General features: G+C 47.3%; 7 protein-coding genes across 7 annotated transcripts; 4 read left to right on the forward strand and 3 right to left on the reverse strand.

Moving 5' to 3' along the window:
• The first annotated feature begins 74 nt into the window (after nt 1-74).
• On the forward strand, nt 75-4,590 carry F4822DRAFT_139574 (WD40 repeat-like protein). The gene is made up of 2 exons (XM_051452827.1): nt 75-353; nt 436-4,590. The coding sequence occupies exons 1-2, from the start codon at nt 342-344 to the stop codon at nt 3,934-3,936; spliced, it is 3,513 nt and encodes a 1,170-aa protein (XP_051318530.1). The 5' UTR covers nt 75-341; the 3' UTR covers nt 3,937-4,590.
• Nucleotides 4,591-5,141: 551 nt separating this feature from the next.
• Nucleotides 5,142-9,740, reverse strand: F4822DRAFT_425964 (uncharacterized protein; the record flags this gene model as incomplete). Its single annotated transcript, XM_051460453.1, has 2 exons — nt 5,142-5,243; nt 5,304-9,740. The coding sequence occupies 2 exons, from the start codon at nt 9,738-9,740 to the stop codon at nt 5,142-5,144; spliced, it is 4,539 nt and encodes a 1,512-aa protein (XP_051318531.1).
• A 4,984-nt stretch (nt 9,741-14,724) lies between these two features.
• F4822DRAFT_425965 (uncharacterized protein) lies at nt 14,725-15,620 on the forward strand (the record flags this gene model as incomplete). The annotated part of the gene is made up of 3 exons (XM_051460454.1): nt 14,725-14,969; nt 15,026-15,322; nt 15,380-15,620. 3 exons carry the CDS (start codon nt 14,725-14,727, stop codon nt 15,618-15,620), a joined length of 783 nt encoding a protein of 260 aa, XP_051318532.1.
• A 679-nt stretch (nt 15,621-16,299) lies between these two features.
• F4822DRAFT_139986 (glycoside hydrolase family 79 protein) lies at nt 16,300-18,342 on the reverse strand. The gene is made up of 3 exons (XM_051452828.1): nt 18,007-18,342; nt 17,322-17,949; nt 16,300-17,272 (listed from the first exon to the last, which is right to left on the reverse strand). The coding sequence occupies exons 1-3, from the start codon at nt 18,164-18,166 to the stop codon at nt 16,447-16,449; spliced, it is 1,614 nt and encodes a 537-aa protein (XP_051318533.1). The 5' UTR covers nt 18,167-18,342; the 3' UTR covers nt 16,300-16,446.
• Nucleotides 18,343-18,893: 551 nt separating this feature from the next.
• On the forward strand, nt 18,894-20,999 carry F4822DRAFT_392111 (Aldehyde/histidinol dehydrogenase). Its single transcript, XM_051457178.1, has 2 exons — nt 18,894-19,263; nt 19,326-20,999. The coding sequence occupies exons 1-2, from the start codon at nt 19,138-19,140 to the stop codon at nt 20,799-20,801; spliced, it is 1,602 nt and encodes a 533-aa protein (XP_051318534.1). The 5' UTR covers nt 18,894-19,137; the 3' UTR covers nt 20,802-20,999.
• Nucleotides 21,000-21,070: 71 nt separating this feature from the next.
• F4822DRAFT_392112 (uncharacterized protein) lies at nt 21,071-22,429 on the forward strand. Its single transcript, XM_051457179.1, has one exon. It carries the CDS (start codon nt 21,115-21,117, stop codon nt 22,267-22,269), a length of 1,155 nt encoding a protein of 384 aa, XP_051318535.1. The 5' UTR covers nt 21,071-21,114; the 3' UTR covers nt 22,270-22,429.
• F4822DRAFT_140013 (ribosome recycling factor) lies at nt 22,414-23,709 on the reverse strand. The gene is made up of 3 exons (XM_051452829.1): nt 23,635-23,709; nt 23,483-23,565; nt 22,414-23,413 (listed from the first exon to the last, which is right to left on the reverse strand). The coding sequence occupies exons 2-3, from the start codon at nt 23,545-23,547 to the stop codon at nt 22,558-22,560; spliced, it is 921 nt and encodes a 306-aa protein (XP_051318536.1). The 5' UTR covers nt 23,548-23,565; nt 23,635-23,709; the 3' UTR covers nt 22,414-22,557.
• Between the last annotated feature and the right edge of the window lie 352 nt (nt 23,710-24,061).

Raw genomic sequence — 24,061 nt, forward strand, 5'->3', positions numbered from 1 at the left:
GGAAAATACCCGGACCATTATGATGGTTTCTTTCTATTCTGATATAATGAACTGAGATGATAATTTATCAACCTTCAAATTATTTTGCGTACCTAGGTAATTTAGTGTGTTTTTTCTGGGCGTTGATCTTGCGAATAATTAGAACTCAGAGCTTTGAAAATGAACCAATCACGTGGCTTATTTTTAGTTGGGCTCGAGATTTCCCCAGAAAATCTTTGAAGTTTAAATATAGTAAACTCAGTAACATGCGATCTTATTTATATCGAGCAAGAGCACTTAAACTTAAAATCAGGTGCCCCATTACAGAATCGTATGGCATTAACGCAGAGTAGTTGGCCTCGATGTCTCGCGAGGTAAGTTACGATTTATCCTGCAGGGCTTGCAAAATTTCTGTACGCCCCGCCTCAGGGCATCACCCACTGACCCTTCATGCAGCCGGCTAGTTTCGGCCTCCTTCACAGGGAACATGTCCTGAATCCCATCACGGCTTTGTCTTTTTACACATCTTCAACAGACGGGCAGCAATATGTTCTAGCAGGGGAAGATACGGATATCAAGATCTATCATGTGCAAACTTCACGCCTCTGTGGCTGCTTACCCGTGTTTCGGGCTCAGTCTATTCATGGCATCGCTGTACCACCAACCCAGCATCCCGGTCAGGTTCTTGTGTGGGGTGCCTACTCTATCAAGGTTTTGCCCGGAGATATCATCGAGGCCCTGATTTCAGGCCGCAGTAACGAGCAGGACCTGACAAGACCCATTACCGAGACCCGGGCACCTGATTGGATTTTTGATGGGAGAATCTCACCTTTTGGGGGTGGCCGTATTGTCCTACTCACTGCCCATAACGAGGTGATACAAGCGCATGTAAATAAAAAAACCGGTTCACTCGTCTTCGACAGTATACAATCCCCTTCAAGACCAATCCTGTATTCGGGCAATTTCTTTTGGGTGTCTCAGGATTGCGTGCTTGTGGCTGCCGGTACAGTATTCGGTGAGATATTAGTCTGGAAATGTTACCTCGAGACGTCAACACACCAACAAAATTGCGAGGTTCTCTTCGTTTTTACCGGTCATGAAGGATCGATTTTTGGGGTCCATATTTCCCCTGAAATACAAACCACAGGGGGAGAGGCGCTGAGACTTTTAGTGAGCTGTAGTGACGACAGGACCATTCGGGTTTGGGACATCACTGAAAGAAATCGAGATCAAACCCAAAACGGATATGAAAATCGTATATCGGATGCACGAGAGACGGGATTCGGCAACAATGAAGAGATTACAGCTTTAGACGATTCATCGGCAAGGTGCCTGGCGACGGCTATGGGACATGCTTCAAGGATATGGCAAGTCGAGTTTCCGGAAGACCAACCATTATTCCAGACGTCTAATATTGTGGAACTTTATTCATTTGGCGAAGACGCTACGGCTCAGAAATGGAACCTGCCTCTAAACTTACAGCTTTCCGGCACCATCACTTCCGGTGAACCTTCCGAGAAACCTGCCGCCAAGCTGACACACCAGTTGACCTCGTCGAATCATGGCGGGAAACATATTTGGTCTCACGCTATGGTATCCAAAGGTGATGACTCCCTCATTGCTACTGGCGGCTCTGATGGAAAGATTGCTCTGATAGGGACAGGGGTGAAGAATATATCACCGAGAATAATGAATGGTAATGCCAATAGAACGCACGGAAACGGGAAAGCTATTACGTGGTCTCTGACAGATGTGTTGCAATCTTCTCAACCAAGCGATTCAACAAAAGATACCCCAGAGCCGATCGATCCTTCCAGCAGTCTGGTCTCACCACCGCGGGCCTCTAAGCCCAAAAATGCCAAAGAAGCCTTCAACCGATATACATTTATCTCCGACAGCCGGCTACTTGCTGCTACAAACTCAGGCCGGATTTTTCTCGGTGTATTTGAAGATAAGCTGACATGGACGGAGCTAATTTTGCCAGAGGAAATCGGCCAAATAGTCTTTTCCCATGCTCTGTTTGGATCATCGGTGGCTTATCCGATAGCTCTCGTCGGCACAAGTAATGGCGATGTATATCACTTTAGCGAATCGGAAAATCGATCGCTTCGATTATTGACAAAGGTGGATGGAAAGGTTGCGGATATTTTCTGCCTATCTAACTCCAGAATCCCATCGAATGGCGGCCAGTTAGAATTCCTCGTTACTATCTTGCGCAATACGAAAGCCGTTATCATTTCGGTCAATCCGAATACATCGACAATAAAACATGTTGAATTCGATCTAGAGCCGGGCTTTATGGTCACTGCTGCAGCCTTTACTCAAGGGCATCTCGTTCTTGGGTCAAGAAAAGGAATAATTGCGGTTCTCAAGCGGGGCGAGGATGGCACGTATTCTAGTAACTTTTCGATCGAGGTACACAGAGATGAGGCAATAACCTCAATACTCCCTCTCCATAGTCGGGACAACCAACCAAGTGATTACATTTTGAGCACGTGTCGCGATGGCAAATATAGGATCCACGAAATTATTACGACGGGTAGCGAATCCAGCGCCGCGCTAATTCACGAGACTTTACCGCCATTTGTATCTTCTGTCGAAGGGGCCTGGTTCTCCGATAACGGTAATGGAACCCAAGATCTGATGCTTTGCGGTTTTCGAAGCAATAAATTTGTTGTTTGGAATGAGACACAACGTCACGAGGTTGCTACAGTTGACTGCGGAGGCTCCTCCAGGAGCTACGCTTGGGCTCCCCTGAGACACTACCCCGACGGGTTCCGATTCGTTTTCACCAAGGCGGGGCAGATGCATGTCTTCTCACAGACGCTTGCACCCCATAAGGCGCTGAAATCTGGAGGTCACGGGCGCGAGATCAAAGCGGTGAGCGCTTCCGCTGGGCGTTACATCGCTACAGCGGCTGAAGACACCGTGATACGGATATGGGGATATGAAGACGCCAATAATGATAACCCAAGGCTACGCTGCGTTGCGGCGCTAGAGAAACATGCTACAGGCATACAGGTTCTCAAGTGGTACAAAGATGAGTACCTCTTCAGTAGTGGCGGAAATGAGGAATTCTTCGTGTGGAAGCTTAGCCAGCTTGAAAGCGGCGATTTCAGTGGGCTAGCCGTTGTATGCGAAGCCGTATTTCCTGATCGAACTGATATAGGCGATGCGCGTATTACGGATTTTGATGTAGATTGCGCCGAGGACGGTGGTGATGGCGCATACGAATTCACCATATCCATGACGCTGTCGAACTCGACGCTACAAACTTATGTCTACACACAACAAGCTGGGTTTCGCCTGTTAAGGAGACATACGTATACGGGAGCATGTCTTACACAAGTTCGGCATCTAGGAAAACATCACATCCTGGCTGCCGCTACGGATGGGCATCTAACTATTTACACAAACACAGAGCGGGGATTAGACGAGAGTTCCGCTGATTCCGAACCCCTTCCAGTTGTCACAAAACTACACCAAAATACCATTAAATCCCTCGATGTGCGCCAATTGCCCGCCGTTCATAATGGCGGCTTGTCTGAATACCTCATCGTCACAGGAGGCGACGATAATGCATTAGGATCTATGCGCGTTTCTTTCCCCTCTTCCCCCACAAACCAAGAAAAGCCAGGTGTCACAATAAAGAGTAAATCCATCATTCGCTCCGCACATGCTGCGGCTCTCACAGGTGTGGCTATCGCGCGCCTGGACGGAGGTGAAGACGCCGCATATGCTGTCACCGGGAGCAATGATCAGCGCGTTAAGCTCTGGCGATTAGCCGGCTACGAGGGGAAACAGCTAAAGGCACAGCTGCTTGACGAGCGATATAGTTCCATTGCTGACACTGGGAATTTGGAGATCTTTGGGAGCAAGGATGAAGACGAGGACAAGGGAAAGAAAAGGGTGGTTGTCGCTGGTGTCGGCATTGAGGTTTGGGAACTGCGGATTTAGGACATTACGAGCGAGGAAAAAGCGTGATCATTAGTAAAGGAAAGGAAGGTACAAGGGACGAAGAAGGGTGAGATCGGGTCTTGATCGCATATTCGAGCGCATTGCGCTAAGTACTCGTATTATCTAGACCATGCTCTGGTACCAGATAGACAGCGTCTATTCTACTTCAACAGCAGTATCTCGGGGCGGGGGGTTCTTGACCCCAAACCTAATCTCTAAATTGCCTCTTGCTAAGTCTTTGCTGTATTGATGGTATGACTCTACCTATAATATCGTGTATATGGTCTACGGCATATCATCCGGGTTCAAAATATCAAATCGAGAATTAAAACGTATTGCGATCAAAATTTGATTCAAATTACTACATGTATGCGTGAGCAGGCGAACTCGAGGATATATCTGCGTATGTACGTCACAACATGTCATGTCGGGCATGACTTCGTAACCCCGTCTCCATCACTAACCCGACTCCTAACTTGCTGTGTGTGTATCCGGTCCGAAAGCTTGAGAGAAGATATAAAAATTGTATATGTAGCGTAGATCGAGCCCGCAGCATTAAAAATGTACCTAAATATCATCGTTCGTTTCGTAAAAACCGGAGCGTAACAAAGTCGCGCCGTACTGTCTCGCCCCTCTTCTCTTTCCATAAAAATCATAATAAATTAATTACGCCAACTCCTCGTATGTGTATCATATATGTATCTCTGGCCCAAGATTGTTTGCTCCCGTATTTCGCCGTTGAACTCCCTTTCGTAGTAGGTACTTGCCCGAAACCAATCATCCCCGAGTGAAATAAAAGTCTATATAGGTATGTAAAATTTGCCTGTTCCGAACTGAATTCTGTACTGTACTTAAAACTGCTACGTGCGTGGGGACGTAGATGATGATAATGATCATAAACGATAAACGATGGTAATCACGACAAATCGAAATAAAAATCGAACTCCGACCCCTAAACTTTTGTATTGTCTTGATGAACGGCACCCCAGTCGTAGAAAAAAAGTAAATGATTCCGTCCGACCTAATGGAGCCAAACGCCTTGCGTGATAAAAACGTGTGAAGCGAGTTGGGAGATAGATGTTCGTGGGCGAGAAAAAGTATAGGTGGGTGGGTAGGTAATATTGTATTGTTCAATATTTTGCTCTGTTCTATTCTGTCCTTTTGAAGTGCTGTCGAGATGAAGTTTGGATTGGGTATCATGACTATTATGCTGCCAAAGCTTCGGCATATGGTGTGTGGACTGCAACTAATTGCTCTATTCTCGGTATGAGCTCGGGCATACGAAACGGTTTAGATATGACGTCGTCCTAGAATGACTTGATTAGCTTTTTGTTTAAATTTGTCAATGGGATAAAAGGAATACATACAACGCCTGCGGCCTTAGCATTCTCTATCTGCTCGGGCCGCGCATACGCCGTGACGGCGATGATGGGGATATGGCTGACGATCGTTCCATTCCTCTCGAGTTCCCGAATTTTGCGAGCACAGGTCATACCATCCATCACCGGCATTTCAAGATCCATCAGAATAACGGAGATATCTTCGCCAGATTCTTCCTTACCGGTCCAGTACCGTGACTGTTGCAATACCTCCAGGGCTTCACCTCCATGGTTAGCAACCTTGGTGCTGTTCCCAACGTTTCGAAGTGACCTTTGGAGCACTTTCTGATTGACTAAATTGTCTTCCACAATAAGAACATCAAACAGGCGTCTGCCATCTTCCGAATATCGTGGTTTGGAAGCAATGCTCTTCGCAGAGCGGCTAAGCATTTCTTGAGAAGCGGTTTTCGGGTGCCGCGTCTCGATAGTCGTTGAGGACCCGGGAGCACGTGTCAGAGGGGGAGCAATCGGCAATGCGGCGTGCGCATCGGGTGACGGACCGTCTGCTTTCCTACTCTGGATGTAAAAAGAGAACGTGCTGCCAATGCCCTTCTGAGAAGTCACACCGATTTGGCCTCCTTGCAATTCAGTTAGGATTCTGGATATAAATAGACCTAAGCCTGATCCACCATACTGAACGTGGGTTCGGGGAGTGGCCTGAGAGAAGCGCTGGAATAAGAGTTTCCTTTCGTGCTCATCTAAGCCCCGACCGGTGTCCTGAACGGAGAAATGAAGATTGATTTTGTCTCCGTTACCCCATTCGGGCTGATCGGTCATATCGTCCCTGTCGGCGCGGTCGCTAGGAAAGTACTGAATACCAGAATCGGTCCTTTCTGATATCTGACTGGAAGCATCTAGTGTCACTACAATCGATCGTTGAGGACGCGATTGTGTAAACTTAATAGCATTTGTCATCAGATTGATTAGGACCTGTAAAAGTCGCGAAGGATCAAGTTTGACCCAGTCAATGCCCATATCAAGGTATCGATTTTTGACTTGGAACTTCATCTCAATGCCGTTCGTGTTTAGCTCACTCTCGAACATCTTCAAAACACGCTGCACTACGGCTAACGGCTGAACATCGACGGGGGTGACGAGAAGTAGTTGTGAGTCTAATTTGGAAAGGGTGAGGATATCGTCGACTATTCGCTTTTGGTGACTGGCGCAAAGCGTTATGGTGTTAGCTGCTTCCATACAACCCTCCATGGCCAATCTCAAGGCTTCCTTCTGCCCATTGGTTTCTCCGGATGGTTTGATGTTCGATAATGTGCCAGATATTTCGTCTGCGCATTGAAGGATCGCACTTAATGGGTTACGCATCTCGTGACTCGTAATATCAATGAAGTTCTCTTGTTGCCGCTTGAGTTCGACCGCCTCCTCTCGTCGCTGCATTTGTATCTGCTCGGCAAGTTTTTGTTGCGAGATATTTGTAACGCACCCGAAAATTCCTTTGATGCCACCATCGGCATCCTTTTCTGGGTATGCACTCATCAACACCCAAGTATCTATCACATTTTCTCCTTCGTGACGGGAACACTTGAACCGAAACTCGTGGGTGATCGCAATCTTATCCCTAAGCAAACATCGCCATATTGTCTGTAAAGCTGGTCGGTCCTCGTCTTTGACACTTTCCATCCATGTATCCACACCCGAAGACCTATTGTGTCTTGATATATCCCACCACATATCGTTACTGTATGTAATGTGACCTTCCTCGTCGGCGATAAACATCCCAACTGGAGCAAATTCGGCCATTCTCGTAAACTTTAGTTCGCTCTCCTCAACCTCTTGTGTTCTTAAGTGCAATTGCTTTGTTAATTCCTGGCGATCTGCTGCGGCGATCTGGGCTGCCTTCTGACCACGACGAATTTCCTCTTCGAATAAGACGACGGACGCTAGCGAAGTTGCGAGTTGTCGAGATAATAGGTTAATGAAAAGTTGGTAGTCCTCATCGTATGGCCTTCTGGGATTTACACCCATCACTATGAAGCCTACGACGCTCTCGCTGCCGGTAGTCGGATGGACAGGGAAAATGACGATAGATTTGCATGCATCGCCCGGGCCTCTCCACGCTAATCCATTCATTAGACCATCGGGTAATGATCCATCATCTGCGGATAGGATAACAGGTTGCCCCGACTTTGACATGGATTCCCGCATGTACGGAGCAAAACCTTCGCTACTTGTCCTTAGATTGAGAGACTCAACTAGCAATGGGTGGCCTTGAGGTACGCCGAGAGAAGCCTCGAGCATCAGCTGAGGTGGGTTGACCCAGCTGCCCGAGTGCATAGATGAAACGTCGCTGTCAGAGTCCTCAGTAACCGAATAAACCAGATTAAAAGGTATGTCGTCCTCGTTGTATTCGAGGCCCTTGTTGACCTGACTCCAGAAACTCTTCACGTCACGAGCTAAGGCAGTTCTTTCTCCCACTTCGCGCAGCGTTAACATTCTCCTTTCAGCAACTTTCCGTCGAGTATTTTCAAAGGCTGGATTGAATAAACCAACAACAGAGCCATCATTGCCGACGAGAGGTACGATCGACCACGAAAAGAACGTTTCTTCGTCGAAACCGTTACGTCGTAGAATGAGACGGTCGTCATTCTTCATTGTTGCTTGGCCTGACTTCCAAGCACTTTCCAAAATAGGTTGCAATTCGGGCCAGAGCTCGCCCCACGCGTCTTTATAGTTCTGACCCATGAGTGAAGGATGCTTCGCACCAGCTAGAGCGACGTATGCTTCGTTATACATGGTGGTGAATTCAGGACCCCAATACATCGCAGCAGGATTAGGACTACCCATAACCATATTCGCCATGGCGCGAAGTTCCGAAGACCACGTTTCAATTGGACCGAGCGGTGTCGATGCCCAATCTCTTGTGCGAGCGAATTGTATGTGTTCCGGAAGATCCTGAGAAAATGGTATACGAGTCCAGTCGAAGGAAGGCTGTAACACAGGTGGGATGGCTTCCGGCGTCATACCGTCGTCGTAATGTAACGGCGCGCTGATTTCCCCATCGCTACTCACGTCCCGCCGGAGTTGACCCTCAACCTCAATAGGATTAGCAATACTAAAGTAATCTCGATCGGGTAACACGATATCACCACTAGGAGATTTCGCTTGAGCAATGGGTGTAAGGTCCCGAGTTCGCGAATCGATACTAGTTTCGCGGTCCAATAACGGTTCAGGTGAGGTTCGCGCGATCGAGGCAACACTAGTATTTACACTGACAAATCGATACCGATTTCGAATAGTTGAGCAAGTCCAGCTAAATCCCCCGTACCGAAATGAGGGGAGAAATATATCGCCTTCATCAACGTTGCCACCGCCTGACTTCACCCAACTCTTGAAGTGAATAAACTCATCCCGCGCTTCTACGCTGTCGCGAGAGTCTACCGAAAGTAATTGACGAATGGAATCCGAAAATTGAAGAGCCGGATTCGCATAAAGTAAAGCCAGGGGGTCTGATGTGTTACCAATTGGAGTTAAAATATCCACAATGAAAGTTGGCCTGTCATCGCGCTCTAATAATTCGAGGACACCGATACCTTGTAGCGCTTGTAGTCCTGGTGTAGAAACTAGGGACTCGGGACTCCGCGCAAGGTTCCCGGCGTCAATCGAAGACCAACTACCAGGCGTGCTGGAAGATCTCCCCGGACTTGTGGAGCTTACGGTGCCCCGAGCAAGCTTTAGAGTCGTGACCTCGGTACCGTCCCGCACACTTTTTAACATGGTTGCTCCCTCAGACCCGGAAAAGCTAAGAGGTCTTGCGATGGGCGGTCTATTCCGATGCGAGAAGAATAGCGGGGAGGTCAGGCCGTCAGCGAGCTTGGGTGGAAACGTAGGCTTGGGGTAAGACTTCAGGTCAATTTTGCGGGGCGGCGTCAGGCGAGCGCGCGGTTTCTTGAGTGCGCGCCGATTCGTCTCCCGGTCGTCGGGTTCACCCTCCGGTAACCTCTTCCCTTTCCCCTGTGTTGTCGCCGAAGTGGTAGTGCAGTGCGACTGTTGTACTACCGTGGTATTCGCCCTGCTTGCCGCCCAATTTGTCCTCGATCTCGTGTTTGACTCGTTCAGCGACCACACCGTCGAGTCCCCAACAAACGACTGTTGATGAGGGGCCGCAGCAGGTGTTAAACCATAATGTCCAATCTCCGTCGAATACTCCTCCAGGATACGGTTTACAGGGCCAGCAGTATCATTAGCGAGTGGAAAATGGCGTTGCCGCGCCGCTCGTGCGAAGGGACGAGTGGAGGCGGCGACAGCGGCAGCAGCAGCAGCAGAAGCGGCAGAAGCGGAAGCGGATGAGGGAGCACTTGTTGCAGATGTTGTGGTTACTTCGGGACGGGCGTTGTCTTCAAGGGCGAAGGTCGGATGGCTGCCCGAGATGGTTGGGAGATTAGGCTTGTCTGGATTACTTTGTAGAGTCATGAAGGAAATATTTCTCCTTTCAGTAACACACGAGATACGCCGGCGCCAAAGTCGAAGCTTTCTCCTCCTCACTTTGAGAATAGCCCCGAATTAACCTACTAGCAACAATTGGGAAGTGGAGAACCGTCGGGCTGTGGCCATGGATGGCGTAAGGCCCGTGGACAAGAGGAGGTCGAGGAGGAGAAGAGGTGGCGAGGACGGATATGAGAGATGTGGATACGAATAGTCGAGCCCGAGGTCCTCCTCATAACCATATACGCATTTGAAGATCTCCGATTTTTTTTTTTTCCAAACCGGACAGAGGCGCTTTTTAGACGAAGATGGGCTTGGCTTGTGATTAATACGAATGGTCCCTGTTTCCAAATTTCCTATGTTTTATTCTGCCTTCTCTTTCTTTTTCTCTTGCTCTCTACCTAAACCAACGCTAGATTTATCCCCTTCGTACAGCTAGATGGAAAACAGTTCGTTGGAGAGAAGGGGAAAGAGAGAAGGAAGGGCGAGATGTAAGATGAGTTGGTAGACGATAGACGTTAGATAGATGTATAATGTATAAGCCCAGCCCACTGGAACTGCTAAGGCCAGAAAAAATTGTGGTAGGACTGGGTTGCGTGGTTTAGGTGATCTGGCCGCCTACGGGAACCTACGCCATGCCAGGACCTGACATGCACTGATACTGATAGAGATGGATCTATCGACAGGGTTGGATGTCCTGAATGGGATGATATTGATATGTAGCTTAGGTAAGAGGGATTTTTTTTTCTTTCGTTGCGGATCAGAGCTAATGGGATTCTAGAGCAATAGTAATAATAGGGAGCGGTAATAGTAGTAGCAATGGTAAGAGTACAAAAACATTTGGCTTGAAGATAATAGGTAGGAATGGATGGGATGTATGTAGTAGGTTTGGTAGGGTAGCAATGTGAACTGTGTACTTTTTTTTTTCTTTTCCTCGATATTTTGTTCTCTTCTCTTTAACTGGACAGAAGTTAAAGGTGGAAATAAATGTGAGTGGAAGGTTTGGATTTGGGTTTGGTGTGCTGCGCTGTGCTTGCGCTGTAATGTGCCTATGTGTGTGCTCTGTGTTCAATGTCTCTAGCAACCTTGGAAAGTAGCAAAGTAGCAAAGTAGCAAAGTATTGCTAGCAAGTACATAACAAGTAGCAGCAATAGAGTTGCTTCGGCTCGTTTTCTTGGTTTGAAGTAAAACATTCGCGTGGGAGAAGTACCGTCGAATCCAGATCCGAAAGAAATTGGGTTTACAAGGGTCTAATTGATTTTCACGTTCCAGACCCTCTAGTAGACTTTTTAACTCCAGCAGTTCGGGTATCGCTTTGGGGAAAGTATCACTGAAGATCTCCTTAGCGGGCAGGGGGGTTTCTGGAGCTTGTTGATCACTTAAGCCTAACTAGGCCAACCACTAAGAATTCCGTGCGGGAGAAGATGCTACCTAGGTACTTACCCAAGTATTGTACCACACGAAAAATACATCCATCTTATGTATACCCACATATATCTTACAAGCTGGAGACAAGTAGATCCCTTATGGATGTAGAAGTAATCCATATTATTTTGTTTATTACCCTACGGTTGATATGCACTTGAATAAGTGAAATGAAGTAAGAGAAGAGAGTCAAAACAAGTTTAGAGTCGAGTTGAATATTACCATCCTTCGCACGTCTCTACCTTTTATATTATGGGCGGGAGGGAGCTGACCCATCGTGAGTTTACTTCTACTGTACTTGATGTGCATTACTGATAGGACTAGGGAAGTACATATGTATGTACTAACTGACGTTCAAGGTTGACGTTGTATAACATGTACATTAACATTACCGAACCGAGGCTAGAACTTTTAGGCGTCACATCTCCTACGTGATGTGTTACACGAAGTATCCTATTGCTTTGGAAAACGTAACCTTATAAAGGTAGCAGGACATCTGAATGATGTGCGCAAGTAGCATCTCTCCGCGTAAAACAACCTTAAAAGCATAAATATGAGAGATTATCTATAATAATACAAGTACTTGTCCTCCAGTGGTACGATATAGGTATAAGGTAAACAGCCTACATAGGTGCATACACGTAAATGTCTATGACAACACATTCCCCCACATATCTCATGATATAATACGTTGCCGGCATGACTAGTAGTGAGCGAGAAAAGGCGGCTTGAATCAATGCAGTAAGCAGGATTCTCGGGATTTTCAATGAACGAATGCACCATGCAGAGCTAGTGGTCCGCTATTTTATAGTACTCAGATAATTTTTATACTGCTTATTGTACGGCCTCGGTGCTTAAAAAGAAGAAATTAAGCACATGTATACGTTTTGATTCAACTTACATAATGTATGTAGCTATAAACTACAAACTGAAACGAAATCTCTATGTAGCGTCGTAAACCATCGTATAGCTATTTAAGTTCAAAGAATAGGTATGTCTACTATAAATCTCTAGGTTTCAGTAGACAGCCATAACCTTTCTGGGTACATAAACTCTCTACTAAAAAGCCTATAATCCCGGCACATACTCTACATTAACCCTCTAGTAATCATAGCTATCGTACGATTGATATACACAGTTCTTTCTGTTTTAATATGTGTAGGAGGGGCGGATGTACCGCATATGTAACTATCCGTTCCTACATAAATCCCACATTCTCTCTTTAGGTAAGTACAAACCTCATAAAGCTTCGCAATAGGTAAGAGCCCCATAGGCTTGCTTACATTAGCAACTTTTATTACCTAAGTTATACCTAAATATTCCTATCTGGGCAGGGACATTAAACGAAACGAAGCGAACACCCAATCCGTTTTATTTTAATTTCCTCTTATTATTTTCTTCTCTTTCGAAACAATACCTAGTACCCTCGACAATTGTGGATTTTATATTCTCCACGTGCCCTGTGCCCCAGCCCCCAGTGTTGATCTCTTAACTTTCTAAGATTTCTTGCATCAGCATGCCGGCTCCAACGTATTTCTCCTGCTTCGGATCGTCAATCCCTTTTTCGATACACCTATTCTCCACGCCTACCTAGGTAGTTTCCCCATGGGAAATCGGCAGGAAAGAGATCTTGATTTCGTTGCAGCTTCTAACGGAGCATTTCCCCTGATAATGAACGATGACGATGGAGCCTATCCAAGCTTGGCCGAGCCCTCCGTTGTGCTGAGCAAATGGGCATTCGTCGGTCGTGTCGATCTATAAGTCTAGACCAGTCTGATTTCACAAAATGGCGCGAGTCCGGCGAACTTGTTGGTGTGTCTGTTACGCAAGTCACGAGCCCGGGAAGCCTTTCTTCAATCCCCCGAGCTGATTGCTGCTGACCGATTTGGGCGATCCTCGATCTTCGATCCCGTCGGCTTATCATCGGGGGGAGGCTTTGTTGGCTTGCGTGTTAGAGACTTGGAAGGCTGTGGTATCTATTTGTGTGTGAGTATCCTAATCAGGATATCCATCATTCAAGCTATCAAACGCCATCATCTAGCGATCTTAGCGGGTCTTCCCGGTGACAAAAAAGACAAGCGCTGACCGACCTTCCTTGCGTTGAGGTTCTTATCCTGGAACAGGTTTCGTTTTTGTTTTAAACACACATTCCCGAGGCTTTCTTTATTCTATTCTATCTCCCTTCTTGAAATTTCCATAATTTCGCTACTATCTATCCACAGTAAAAAAATTCGAGTTTTTTTATTCTACGAATATGCTTGTCTTGCTTTGCAATCATTCTCAAACCCAGCCACATGCAGGGTCTTACGCATCTAAATTTACTATCCCATTCCAAAGACATTTCCAGATCTCAAAACCAAATGACCATTCATAAATGCATAATTATAACTTCAATGCCATTCTCTCAACAAAGGTAAAGACATTAGAGATTCATTTCCACTATTTATTTATTTTTTATAAAAAAAAAAAGTCATCTCTCACTTAGTAACCTGTCAGGGCTGTTTTATTATGTCCCCCTACTTAGTACAGTAGCAGGTCTTATCCGACATGTTTGTTATTCCTCTTCACTGAGGACCAGCCATTCATTTCTACCTCGTAGCCGCATGCAAGGGCTATGTATCCGTTCATAATTAACTCGCATTGCAACGTGGCTAGTACTCCACATTCATTACATTAACGCACGTTCGCAAATATAAACCCCTAGTCAAGCGTAGGATATTATGACTAGAGCATCAATTATCGCATATATTAGACAAAGATGGATTCTTTTTATTATCAGATGGAGGCCGCAGCAGAATGGCCAGATAATCAGTCAATTAGCTCCCTATCTTGGCTTTTGGGGGCCATTGCATTCATCAAAACGGAACGGGATCGGTCACCAAGATCCGAAAGGGATGAGAAAATCTGGGGGCCACAATCCAACGAGAATCCTGGTAGTTATATGCATAACCCGACCAGCGTCTTTCGCAACTATTGGCTCGTCTGGTTCGCCTAACAGCTGGTTGGTGAAATGGTTGACCAATGCCACTGCGGGACACAATCCTCGCCCAGAGGTGTGCCGGGGCGAAGCGCCCACTAACGAACCACAAGCCGGCGCTTACAGCTGCTCGACATCGCCGCTGTCGCTTCTCATTGGTCTTTAATGGTTGTACGCACATATCACAGCGCACCCTTGTGATTGACCTGCAGCCACCCTTCCGGCACCATCTCGTCGTTTAGCGCCCATTTCCTTAAAAATGGCCGACCGACCGCCAACTCCTCTTAACCTTGATCTCCTTCGTGAGTTTTGACGTAAAAACCTTTCATCATTCCCGCCGAGATCTTGGTCCAATTCCTACGACGATAGTCGCCATTGTAGGCGTTCCAATGTGAAGTACTAGTCGATTTGCTGGTGTCCAGCGTTGTCGCGATATCAGCCAGCCTAGGGAAATCCGCGCATTTATTTAGCCGAATTCTGTCGCGATCCAGCCGTATCCACGGTGCTCGAGAAATTAGACCCTCACGAGACCGCACTTGAAAGATCCTTCGTGGCGCGGGTTGTTTCAAAATGGGCTACAAACTACTCCATCGACAATGGAGGTCGACGAGAGCTATGTACATTACGATGATAGCAGAGCTTGGCGGAACTGTGGCAGTACTGGTTTTATTCGGCATTGCTCAACCAGATCTATACCGAACGAAGTTATGGCGGGCCGGCAATGAACTCGGCTTCAACTCTAGCCCAAATGTTATCCTCTATTCATACGCCAACTATGAACCATATCCGGATATCCCATTTGTGTGGTCTCAATTGTGCGTGATGGCTAGCCTCTATTATACCCAGAGCAAAAGGCTGACTATACACGTAGATTAACTAATTTCAATGTCGCCATATCCGTCCTCAGTCTTTTCCTCCTCCTCACGAAACTCATCGCGTTCATTATGCACGTGTGGTTCCCAATTATTGCCGCGATTATCAATATCTCCATGATAGCATTATACGCGGCGAGTATGGGTGGGCAAGCGGGCCCAGATCATCTTGATCCGACGTATCCAAGCTCAGTAGCTTGGTATATCGCTAAGCCCTGTACTGTGGCAGCAAATCAAAAGATACAGGGTTACTGCCGACAAGCAAAAGGCTCCTTCGCCGTGACGTGTATCATGTTGTAAGCAGAGAAAAGCATACTCTTATCGTCGGCATTCTCAGCTAATTTTTATAATAGTGGCATCTACCTTGCTAACCTAGGCCTAACAATATGGGCCCTACTACCGAACCCAGCCAACGATAAAGTTGACGAGGACGACGAGGATGAGACATCTTCGCCAGCAGCTTTAAAAGGAGGCAATTGGGAAATGCATGGAATTCCGCAGACACCGAGAACAGGTGGGCTGCTGTATACGCCACGGACGACGGCTTTCAATACGCTCGAAAGTAAAGCTCCCCTACGAGACCAGTATGCGTGAGGGACCGAATTCAGATCCTGGATAGGGTTGGTCTAATGACTATGGAGAGCGCCATCAGAAATTGAATGGTTGGTGAACTTTTCATCTCGCTCTGGAAGCGGATATCACCAGGATATAATACCACGAAGTGCATGCCATGTAGAAGCCCGGGGGAATCTTATAAGACTCTTGTTTCACAAGGAAAGGAATTTCGGGGTATGGTCTGGTGTTAAGGGAGTTGGAGTTTACTGTTGCCCGTGAAAACGGATTTATACCACGGGAGATATTAGGGGTCAACCCCCATGTACGATGTACACTACCTACCCACAGAGTTAACTGAGATACATTTCTCGTATTTTTTTGAGTTGTCCATGTCGACGGCTTCCCTATTCTGATGATTCTGCGACCATAATTAATTCGTGTGCCTCTCCTGACATCACTTATGATTACAGGGGTATGTGCGGGCCGTTACGGTATTGCTACTTGTCTTGTGACGTCGTAGTTCCGGTGGGATGTGATGCTTGAGATATCGAATGCGTATACCTACATTGAAGCGAACGTGGGGGCTTTGATGTCGATGTACTTCTAGACCATATTGCATATATGTTTATGAAGTTATTGAACGGTAGCTTTGATGTGCTCATATAGAAGCATCGCAAATGCTCATCCGCGTCTCCAGTCTCATTTACCAGCCTCCATTCCTATCTAGTGCCTATTCGCACATATCATTTCCATGTATATACGTCTCTTTAACACACAAATGTACTGGGTAGATGAAAGTGCGTCTAGTATATTTATCGCCTCTCGAATTATCTAGAAGGAAATAGCTACACATTTCATTTCTCCTCTACTCCGTCCCAAAATCCAAAATCACAGCCTGCGAATCCGGAACACCAACTTCAACCGTACCACCCACAACCTTCGCCGTCTCACCCACCGTAACATTCTCCAAGCGCACCGGTCGACCATGATCAAGTTCATAATTATAACTCCAACCATCCCACGTGATACCCGTAACCGCATCACTGCCATTCGCATACAACCGTCTCACCGTCGCCTCTTCTAACCCAAGATTTGATGAAGTAGGTAAAGAAAGCTGATAAGTCCGCGTAGGTCTCGGCTCTGGATTTAAATCCGAACCCCCGGTGCCGTTAAGCGTGTAATTATATTCACGCAGATTAACAACCAACAACCTAACCAACCCCCCATCCGCCCCATAAGCCGCATACGCAACATCCGTACTCCCATCCAACCTATCCCCCTCGCCCTGCAGCGCGACTTCACTAACACGAGTCCCCTTCTCCCCGATAAAAGCGGCCGCAGCCACGTTCCCGTAATACGGGGCCTTGGTGCCTACCGTCGTTTTGTTCGTCTCTATGGGTTGCCAGGAAGCGTACCGGTAATCGGTGCCCATGTGGTAATGCACGCGGCGGATCCCGACGGAGGCGGAGTATAATGCGAAATCGATGGTCCATAGCGCGGCGCCGAAGGAATTGGATAGGCCGGGTCGGCCTTGGTTGTATAGGGAGTTGGTTTCGCCTAGGATGTAGGGGATGCCGGGGTGCACGGAGGCATTTTCGGCGATGTGTTGGGACATGCTTTGGACTGTGCGGGTGTGGTTTAGGAGTGTGTTGGAGAGGGTTACGCCCGGGGTTTCGGCGCCGGATATGTAGCTTGGAGGTTGTGAGTTATGGTCTCGAGGTGGGAGTAAAATTGGCTTACTTGTGAGAGGAGAAGAGCTTGATATCACCGTCCTCGTCGAGGCCGTCGGCCCATGTGAGAGGGGCTTTGAGGTGGTTGCTAGTGCCGGCAAATGAGGGTGCTAAGTATCCGTATGTATCGTTGCTGACAAGATCTGGACAGGCATCCTTGAGCACTCGTTTGATGGCTCGGGTTCCTTCAAGCCATTCTGCTACGTAGTCCGATTCATTGTAATTGGATGGTCGGACGGGGCCTTGGGAGCTTGTGGCGAAAAGGTCGGGTTCATTGCCGTATTCCCATAGGTACAGTTTATCCTTTCCTATTGCTTTACAAGCTAAAGGGACGGTCGCTAGGAGCGTTGCTAGCTTTCTGTTGTCGTGATTCCCGCCCAAATTGAAGCCGTGTGAGAATTTCACGTCGGGCCAAGTTTCGTACGATTCAAAATATGAAGGTCCGATTTCAATAGTTGTCGGATAATCCGCAGATCTTGAAAGGTTGTAGGTACCATTGAGCGCAATTGTCAGCTCGGAATTGAATATGGCGTAGTCTTGGGTGTTTCCCCCGACGCGTATATACGGCTTTATTCCACTGAAGGCGCCGAGGTTGTCAAGTAAGTTGTTTGAGAAATCGTTGGGATTTGACTTATTACCTAAAAAGATATTAGTTATATCCAATGCCTAAGTATCCGACAAGCCGAAGATCTTACCAGCGAAATCTGGAAAGGAGGCAAACTCGATGGAGTAGCTTATGAAGCCATCAAAGGGCTCAATGGCGTTTGCGGAATTCGCTGTGTTAACAATTGCTTGTGCCACTGGCTTTGCCGCCACCAGGCTAATCTGCGTTAGCAGCATCGCGAGATTATACATGGTAGACTTCTAGCAGTAACTAGAATTATAAATTAATTTAACACATATGAACCGAGTGTATGTGAGTTTCCATGTAGTATATACGGGTGGCCGTCTTAGTAGATTATGAATTAGCGACAAATTGCCTCGGGATCTTCACTTTCCTCTTCAAGTTTACTGGGAATTGAAGCATGTTCTTATTCTTATACCGTCGGCGGAATATAAGAACGAGGTCATCATCCCTAACCGATAAAAGTCCCCTGAATTGCTAAGAGAGTGGTGGAATATCTCTGCCGGTCCCATGCTGGATCGACATAAGTTCACCTAATAAAGCTACCTTATTTAGACATAGAAACTTGACTTGGGGTTCAAGATCACGTCGTCTTTGGAGTGCATCGTATAAGAGATGCGGGGGAATGACTACGTTGCATCCTGAGAAACACCATTATAAGAGTCGGGATTCCTCGCCTCTGGTTTTTACTTAATGAGGCAAATGGTGTCGATTTGTTCTTAGTCGAGGTCTGCTTAGACACACCATTAGCTAAGGAGGTGAGGGAATCGGTTGTAAGTTGAAGGTTGCAGTAGGTGTATCGTTCACTAATATTTTCGATGATAAATATTAGAACCTCGGATAGCGCCCTCGGGGTTAACGTATTTTATCGAGACAGTGCTGTACCTACCCTATTAGCAGCAAGGGACAAGGCAGTTGCCCTCTGTGCCGTAGGTACCCCACAGTGATTGCTCCCCTGGGTTTAGCGTCTCTGCCTTCTGACCGATGTCGTCAGGCTTAATGTATCTGGTACCTATCCCACCGACGTCACTTTGTTGTATACTATTTCTTTCATCTTTTTGAGAGTATCATGACAAATCGGGTCATAGGTTACGAAATTGTTGTATGCACAGGGCCGATTAATACCCCTAGATCTCGTTCAAGTTCGCCTCCTTAGAGATCGAGCTGCTTTATTTAACCGATACCCTTCGTATCTTTCAAAATGAGTTTCCTTCGGGGTATACAGAGGACTGTTACCTCTTCATCACGACTCGCTGTGAGATCCAATTTTCAAAGAACCAGCCTGCCACTCGTCATGACGCGATTAGCATCTAGTAGAGCACCAAAGGTAAGCTTACTTTTATAATATGTATCATATAGCTAGCATGTATTCATTTTCACATTATACAGCTCAACGACCCCTCACTCTTCAAAACCGATGTTTGTTATGTGAATGGAGAATGGGTTAAGGCCGCATCGGGAAAAACCTTTGAGGTATTTGATCCTGCTACGGGTGAGCTCGTCGGCACCTCTCCCGAGTTCACCGGTAAGGATACCGAAACAGCTATCGCCGCAGCTGCAGCGGCATTTCCTAGCTTCCGGACAAAGACAGGTCGGGAAAAGGCGAGACTACTCCGCAAATGGTACGATTTGATGGTCGAAAATGCAGACGACCTCGCTAAGTTGATAACATGGGAAAATGGCAAGCCACTTGCGGATGCGAAGGGGGAGGTAACCTACGCTGCAAGCTTCTTCGAGTGGTTTAGCGAGGAGGCACCAAGAACATACGGCGACTCGATACCAGCTACGGTGCCAGGTAACAGGGTTCTAACTATTAAGCAACCTGTCGGTGTTTGTGGTCTAATTACGCCGTGGAACTTCCCTGCTGCGATGGTTACACGAAAGTTGGGTCCCGCTTTGGCAGCTGGCTGCACAGTTGTTGTCAAGACGCCGGGGGAGACACCTTTTACCGCTTTAGCCTTGGCCGAATTGGCGCATAGGGCTGGAATACCGAAAGGTGTTGTTAACTTTGTGACGACCTTGGCGAATACGCCTGAAGTTGGGGAGACGCTGGCGACTCACCCCGTCGTACGGAAAGTGTCTTTTACAGGATCGACCAATGTGGGAAGACTTCTCATGAAACAAGCCTCTCCAACATTGAAGGTTTTGTCGATGGAACTTGGTGGCAATGCACCGTTTATCGCATTTGATGACGCAGATGTGGATGCAGCTGTTGCAGGCGCGGTCGCCTCTAAATTCCGCTCATCCGGACAAACATGCGTGTGCGCCAATAGGATATACGTGCAAGAGGGTATCTACGACGAATTTGCGAAGAAGTTCGCCGAAAAGGTCAAGGCCTTCAAGGTAGGTAATGGGTTTGATGAAGGCATTACACATGGACCCTTGATCCATGACCGGGCCATTTCTAAAGTTGCTGCCCATATCAAAGATGCTGAGAAGAAGGGTGCTAAGGTGGTTCTTGGTGGACAGAAGTTGCCGGACCTGGGATCTAACTTCTATCAACCTACTGTTATCACGGGTATGACGAAGGACATGGCCATTGCGTGCGAAGAGACCTTTGGACCTGTAGCTGGATTGTTCCCATTCAAAACGGAACAAGAAGTTGTGGATCTAGCAAATACTGCTGAAGTTGGTCTGGCAGGTTACTTCTTCTCGCGAGACCTGGAGCGAATTACTAGAGTAGCCGAGGCTCTGGAAGTCGGTATGGTGGGCATCAACACCGGCATAATCTCCGATACTGCTTCACCTTTCGGAGGTGTGAAGCAATCTGGATTCGGCAGAGAAGGATCTAAGTATGGTATTGAGGAGTACTTGAATATCAAGACGATAACATGGGGAGGCATGAACAAGCCATTGCAAAGCTAGGTGATGTTTAACTACATGATTAATAAGGCCGGCGTTTCATGTCATTAAAAAGGGATCTTAGATGACTTTATGAATTTGAATCATTGAAGAAATAAAATGAAGCTCGCTGTCATGGAAATTATAAATGTCTCTAAAGGGACTTATGCTTGTATCCATGATATAACTATATTTGACTAGCGTATACAATTCAACAAACCGAAAACCACCCACCAAAGCTGCAGGCTTATCTAATCGAAATCTCGAAAATTTCCATTAAACTTGAATTCGAATTCAATTCCACCATCGAACACAACCACATCACTCGGAGGCCACAATGATTCGGCATCCGCTACACACGGCCATAGGCCGCACAAGACCCGACATAACCCGATTAACAGACGGCATCGCAAATTCCTTAAGACAATTCTCCATATCCGCGCACCGAAGTGCCGGTCCCGATAACAACTCCAATAACGATAATCCTTCTCGAAGGCCGAGTAGCCGCGAACGTGCTGCTGCTGCTGTTGACGAGTTAATTGCTACGATCGATAACGTCGCTTCTTCTTCCCCGTCACGACAGACTTTCGCTACGAGCTCGGGAGCTAGACCTACGGGGAATGGGGAGAGTTTGGGTTCGAACGCATTTACGCCGCGATCTCAAGGCCCGAATGTAATCACCGTCAAGAGCCCACGCGGCGGCCTCAATTTCCGGCGTGTCGCATTCCCCGAACCCGGCTCAGATGGCAGAGCTCCTAATATCATCCGCGGCGGTTTCCGAGGTCGCGGACGGGGACGGGGACGTGGTGGTGGACGAGGAGGTAGACGAGACGACCGACCGCGAAGGGGACGCCGTAGAGATGGCGAAGATGGGGATAGACGCTTTGGGGGAGCGGATAATACACCCCTAATAGACGATAGTCCACGCGTGAGAGCGTACCTCGAAGAACGGGATACCGGGTCAACATTACCGTATAACCCCTCGCTAACCCTTGAGTCACTTGCCGGGTGGGGTCCTGCGGTCGGTACGGGAAATTCGTATGCGCAGGGGGAGACGGCGTTACGACAGGCGAGGGTATTAGGTGGGGGACAGCATTTCCATCCGCAGCACTATGTCTGGCCGAATACGATTCGTGAGTGGTATGGCAAGAGTACCGAAACGGGTCTTTTTGTGCCGCCGTCGGATGACGCTAGGTTGTGGACAAAACAGGTGCTTAAGGATAGGCCGATTGAGGCACCGGAAGAGGTTAAGACGGCGGTGTTGGAGGATGCGCTGCTGGGTAAATATGATGGGCCTAAGTATGCGGATCCGAGCGATACGATTGGGACGCTGAAGAGCTATATGAAGAGACATGGCACTTGGAGGGCGCAGGCGGAGAGGGGTATTGAAGAGAAGGTTAGGAGTCTATTGGGACAGTCTGCCGGAGGAGCTGCTGCGGCTACTGCTAAGGCTGGTGGTGCGAGAGCGAAGGAGGTGAGACCTAAGGCATGATCTATAGCTATATGAAAAGCCTTCAGCTCTATTCTACTCTACTAGAGTTAAGATGTGTACATATGATCCTGAATCCTGAATGTTAGATACGGGTCTGGATTTATTTTGCAGCATCATGAGACGCTTGTAACAACACCTAGTCTAGTGTACATCTATATATACACATGGGTATGCACATCTCTGTTGACTTTATATGACCGAAAATATCAACTACTTTGCAACTATTTTTTATGTAATGCTCCACTGGTCACGATTTTATGTCGAAGTTCGTCCATACTATATCGTACTTCACTTAACCTCAACAGCCTTGAGCGCCTGCTTCTCTGCCTCATCAATCTCAGTCATCTTGGCTTTAATAATCTTCTCAAGCTCTTTCTCAACAGTCCTCTTCATATCGGGACCAATAGCCCCATCCTTTCTCCACGCCGTAACCTGCTTGTCCCTCTTATGCCGTATACTCCTAACCCTATCCCTCCAATCCAGACAAGCCGCCTTGATCCTTCGAATCAAACCATCCGGCTTCTCCGGCTCGATCTTGATAATAAGTTCGAGCTCGTTATCAGGATCCCGCTGCGGCTGTTGGTTGAACTCCTCGCTTCCCTGCACGGCGCTCATGATGGGTTTGATATACGCCTCCTCGTTTACGAGGATTGAAATTGTACGTCCGCCTCGGTGGATCACTTGCGCTACTTCGCGTAAGGGATATGTGATATCGGGTTCTTTGCGGTTGGGCGTTACGCGTAGATTGCCCATTAGATCGGGGTTGAATCGTCCGCCTGTGCGCATCTTCTTGAGAGTGTCTCGGAACCGCTCGTCGTGCTGCTTTATTCGCGAGTGCACGTCTGAGAAGTCGAGGGGTTCCTCGGGGTTTGCGCGCGGGTGTTTCGATCCTTCGCCATCTTCGTTGTCGTTTTCGGCGCGGTTTGTTGGTGCGGGTTCCGGCTTCTGGTTCTTTTGGTTTTTAGGAGGTTTGGAGTTTTTTGCCTTGGCGGGTGAGTTCTTCGTTGTGTGGAAGGATCGTTGGTTTTGTTTGTTATTGTATGGGGTGAGTTGAGAAGAGGCAGTAAGACTGAAACTTCGTATAGGAAGACATTGCGCCTGTTTCGCACTGGCGAGGCTGGCTTGTCGAGTTATTACATCGTAACTGTTTCTGTGGGCGGGGTTTGGTAAATATTTTGATTTCGATTTCTATGACCAATTGGGAAAAACTAACGCTCTTCCTGGCTCGGGACGGGCGAGGGCATGCCGCAGGATTACTCTAGCGGTTGTATTCCTCATTGTTTTCTTTCTTTTCTACTGAATTGAGCGTTGTAAGTTCGTGAGCTAAATTTTAAGTTGGATTTGTTGGTGGAAAGTCTTGCATACAGTTCCCTATTTCAGAATCCTTATCGATTAGTGACCTACTATAGTCTCTGGAAGCAAGCACAGGGCCCGGAAGGCATCTTCTATAACACATTCTACTCGGCATTGTAGAGAGGGAAAGAGTGATCTGGTATTCTAAGTAAGACTTATACATACAACTATAGAAAGTTCAATAGGTTTACCTGCAAATCTTGAATATTATACTTCTCTGTAGTTGGCTTGGGATAAGTACCCAGACATCATACAAGCTTCGAGTAATAGGTATATTAAACATCTAAACTACAGCGCTTAACACCTATCACAATGCGCTAGAGGAAAGAAACTCCCCTATATCCAGACTGCTAGACAAACTCTCAGCGGCCTCAAAGCCCCCACAAAGCTGTATGCGCTAGTTCACTAACACACGGGCTCACATAGCGTTATAGATATA

The sequence above is a fragment of the Hypoxylon trugodes genome, assembly GCF_022578975.1.
Source record: "Hypoxylon trugodes strain CBS 135444 unplaced genomic scaffold F4822scaffold_2, whole genome shotgun sequence".
Lineage (NCBI taxonomy): Eukaryota > Fungi > Ascomycota > Sordariomycetes > Xylariales > Hypoxylaceae > Hypoxylon > Hypoxylon trugodes.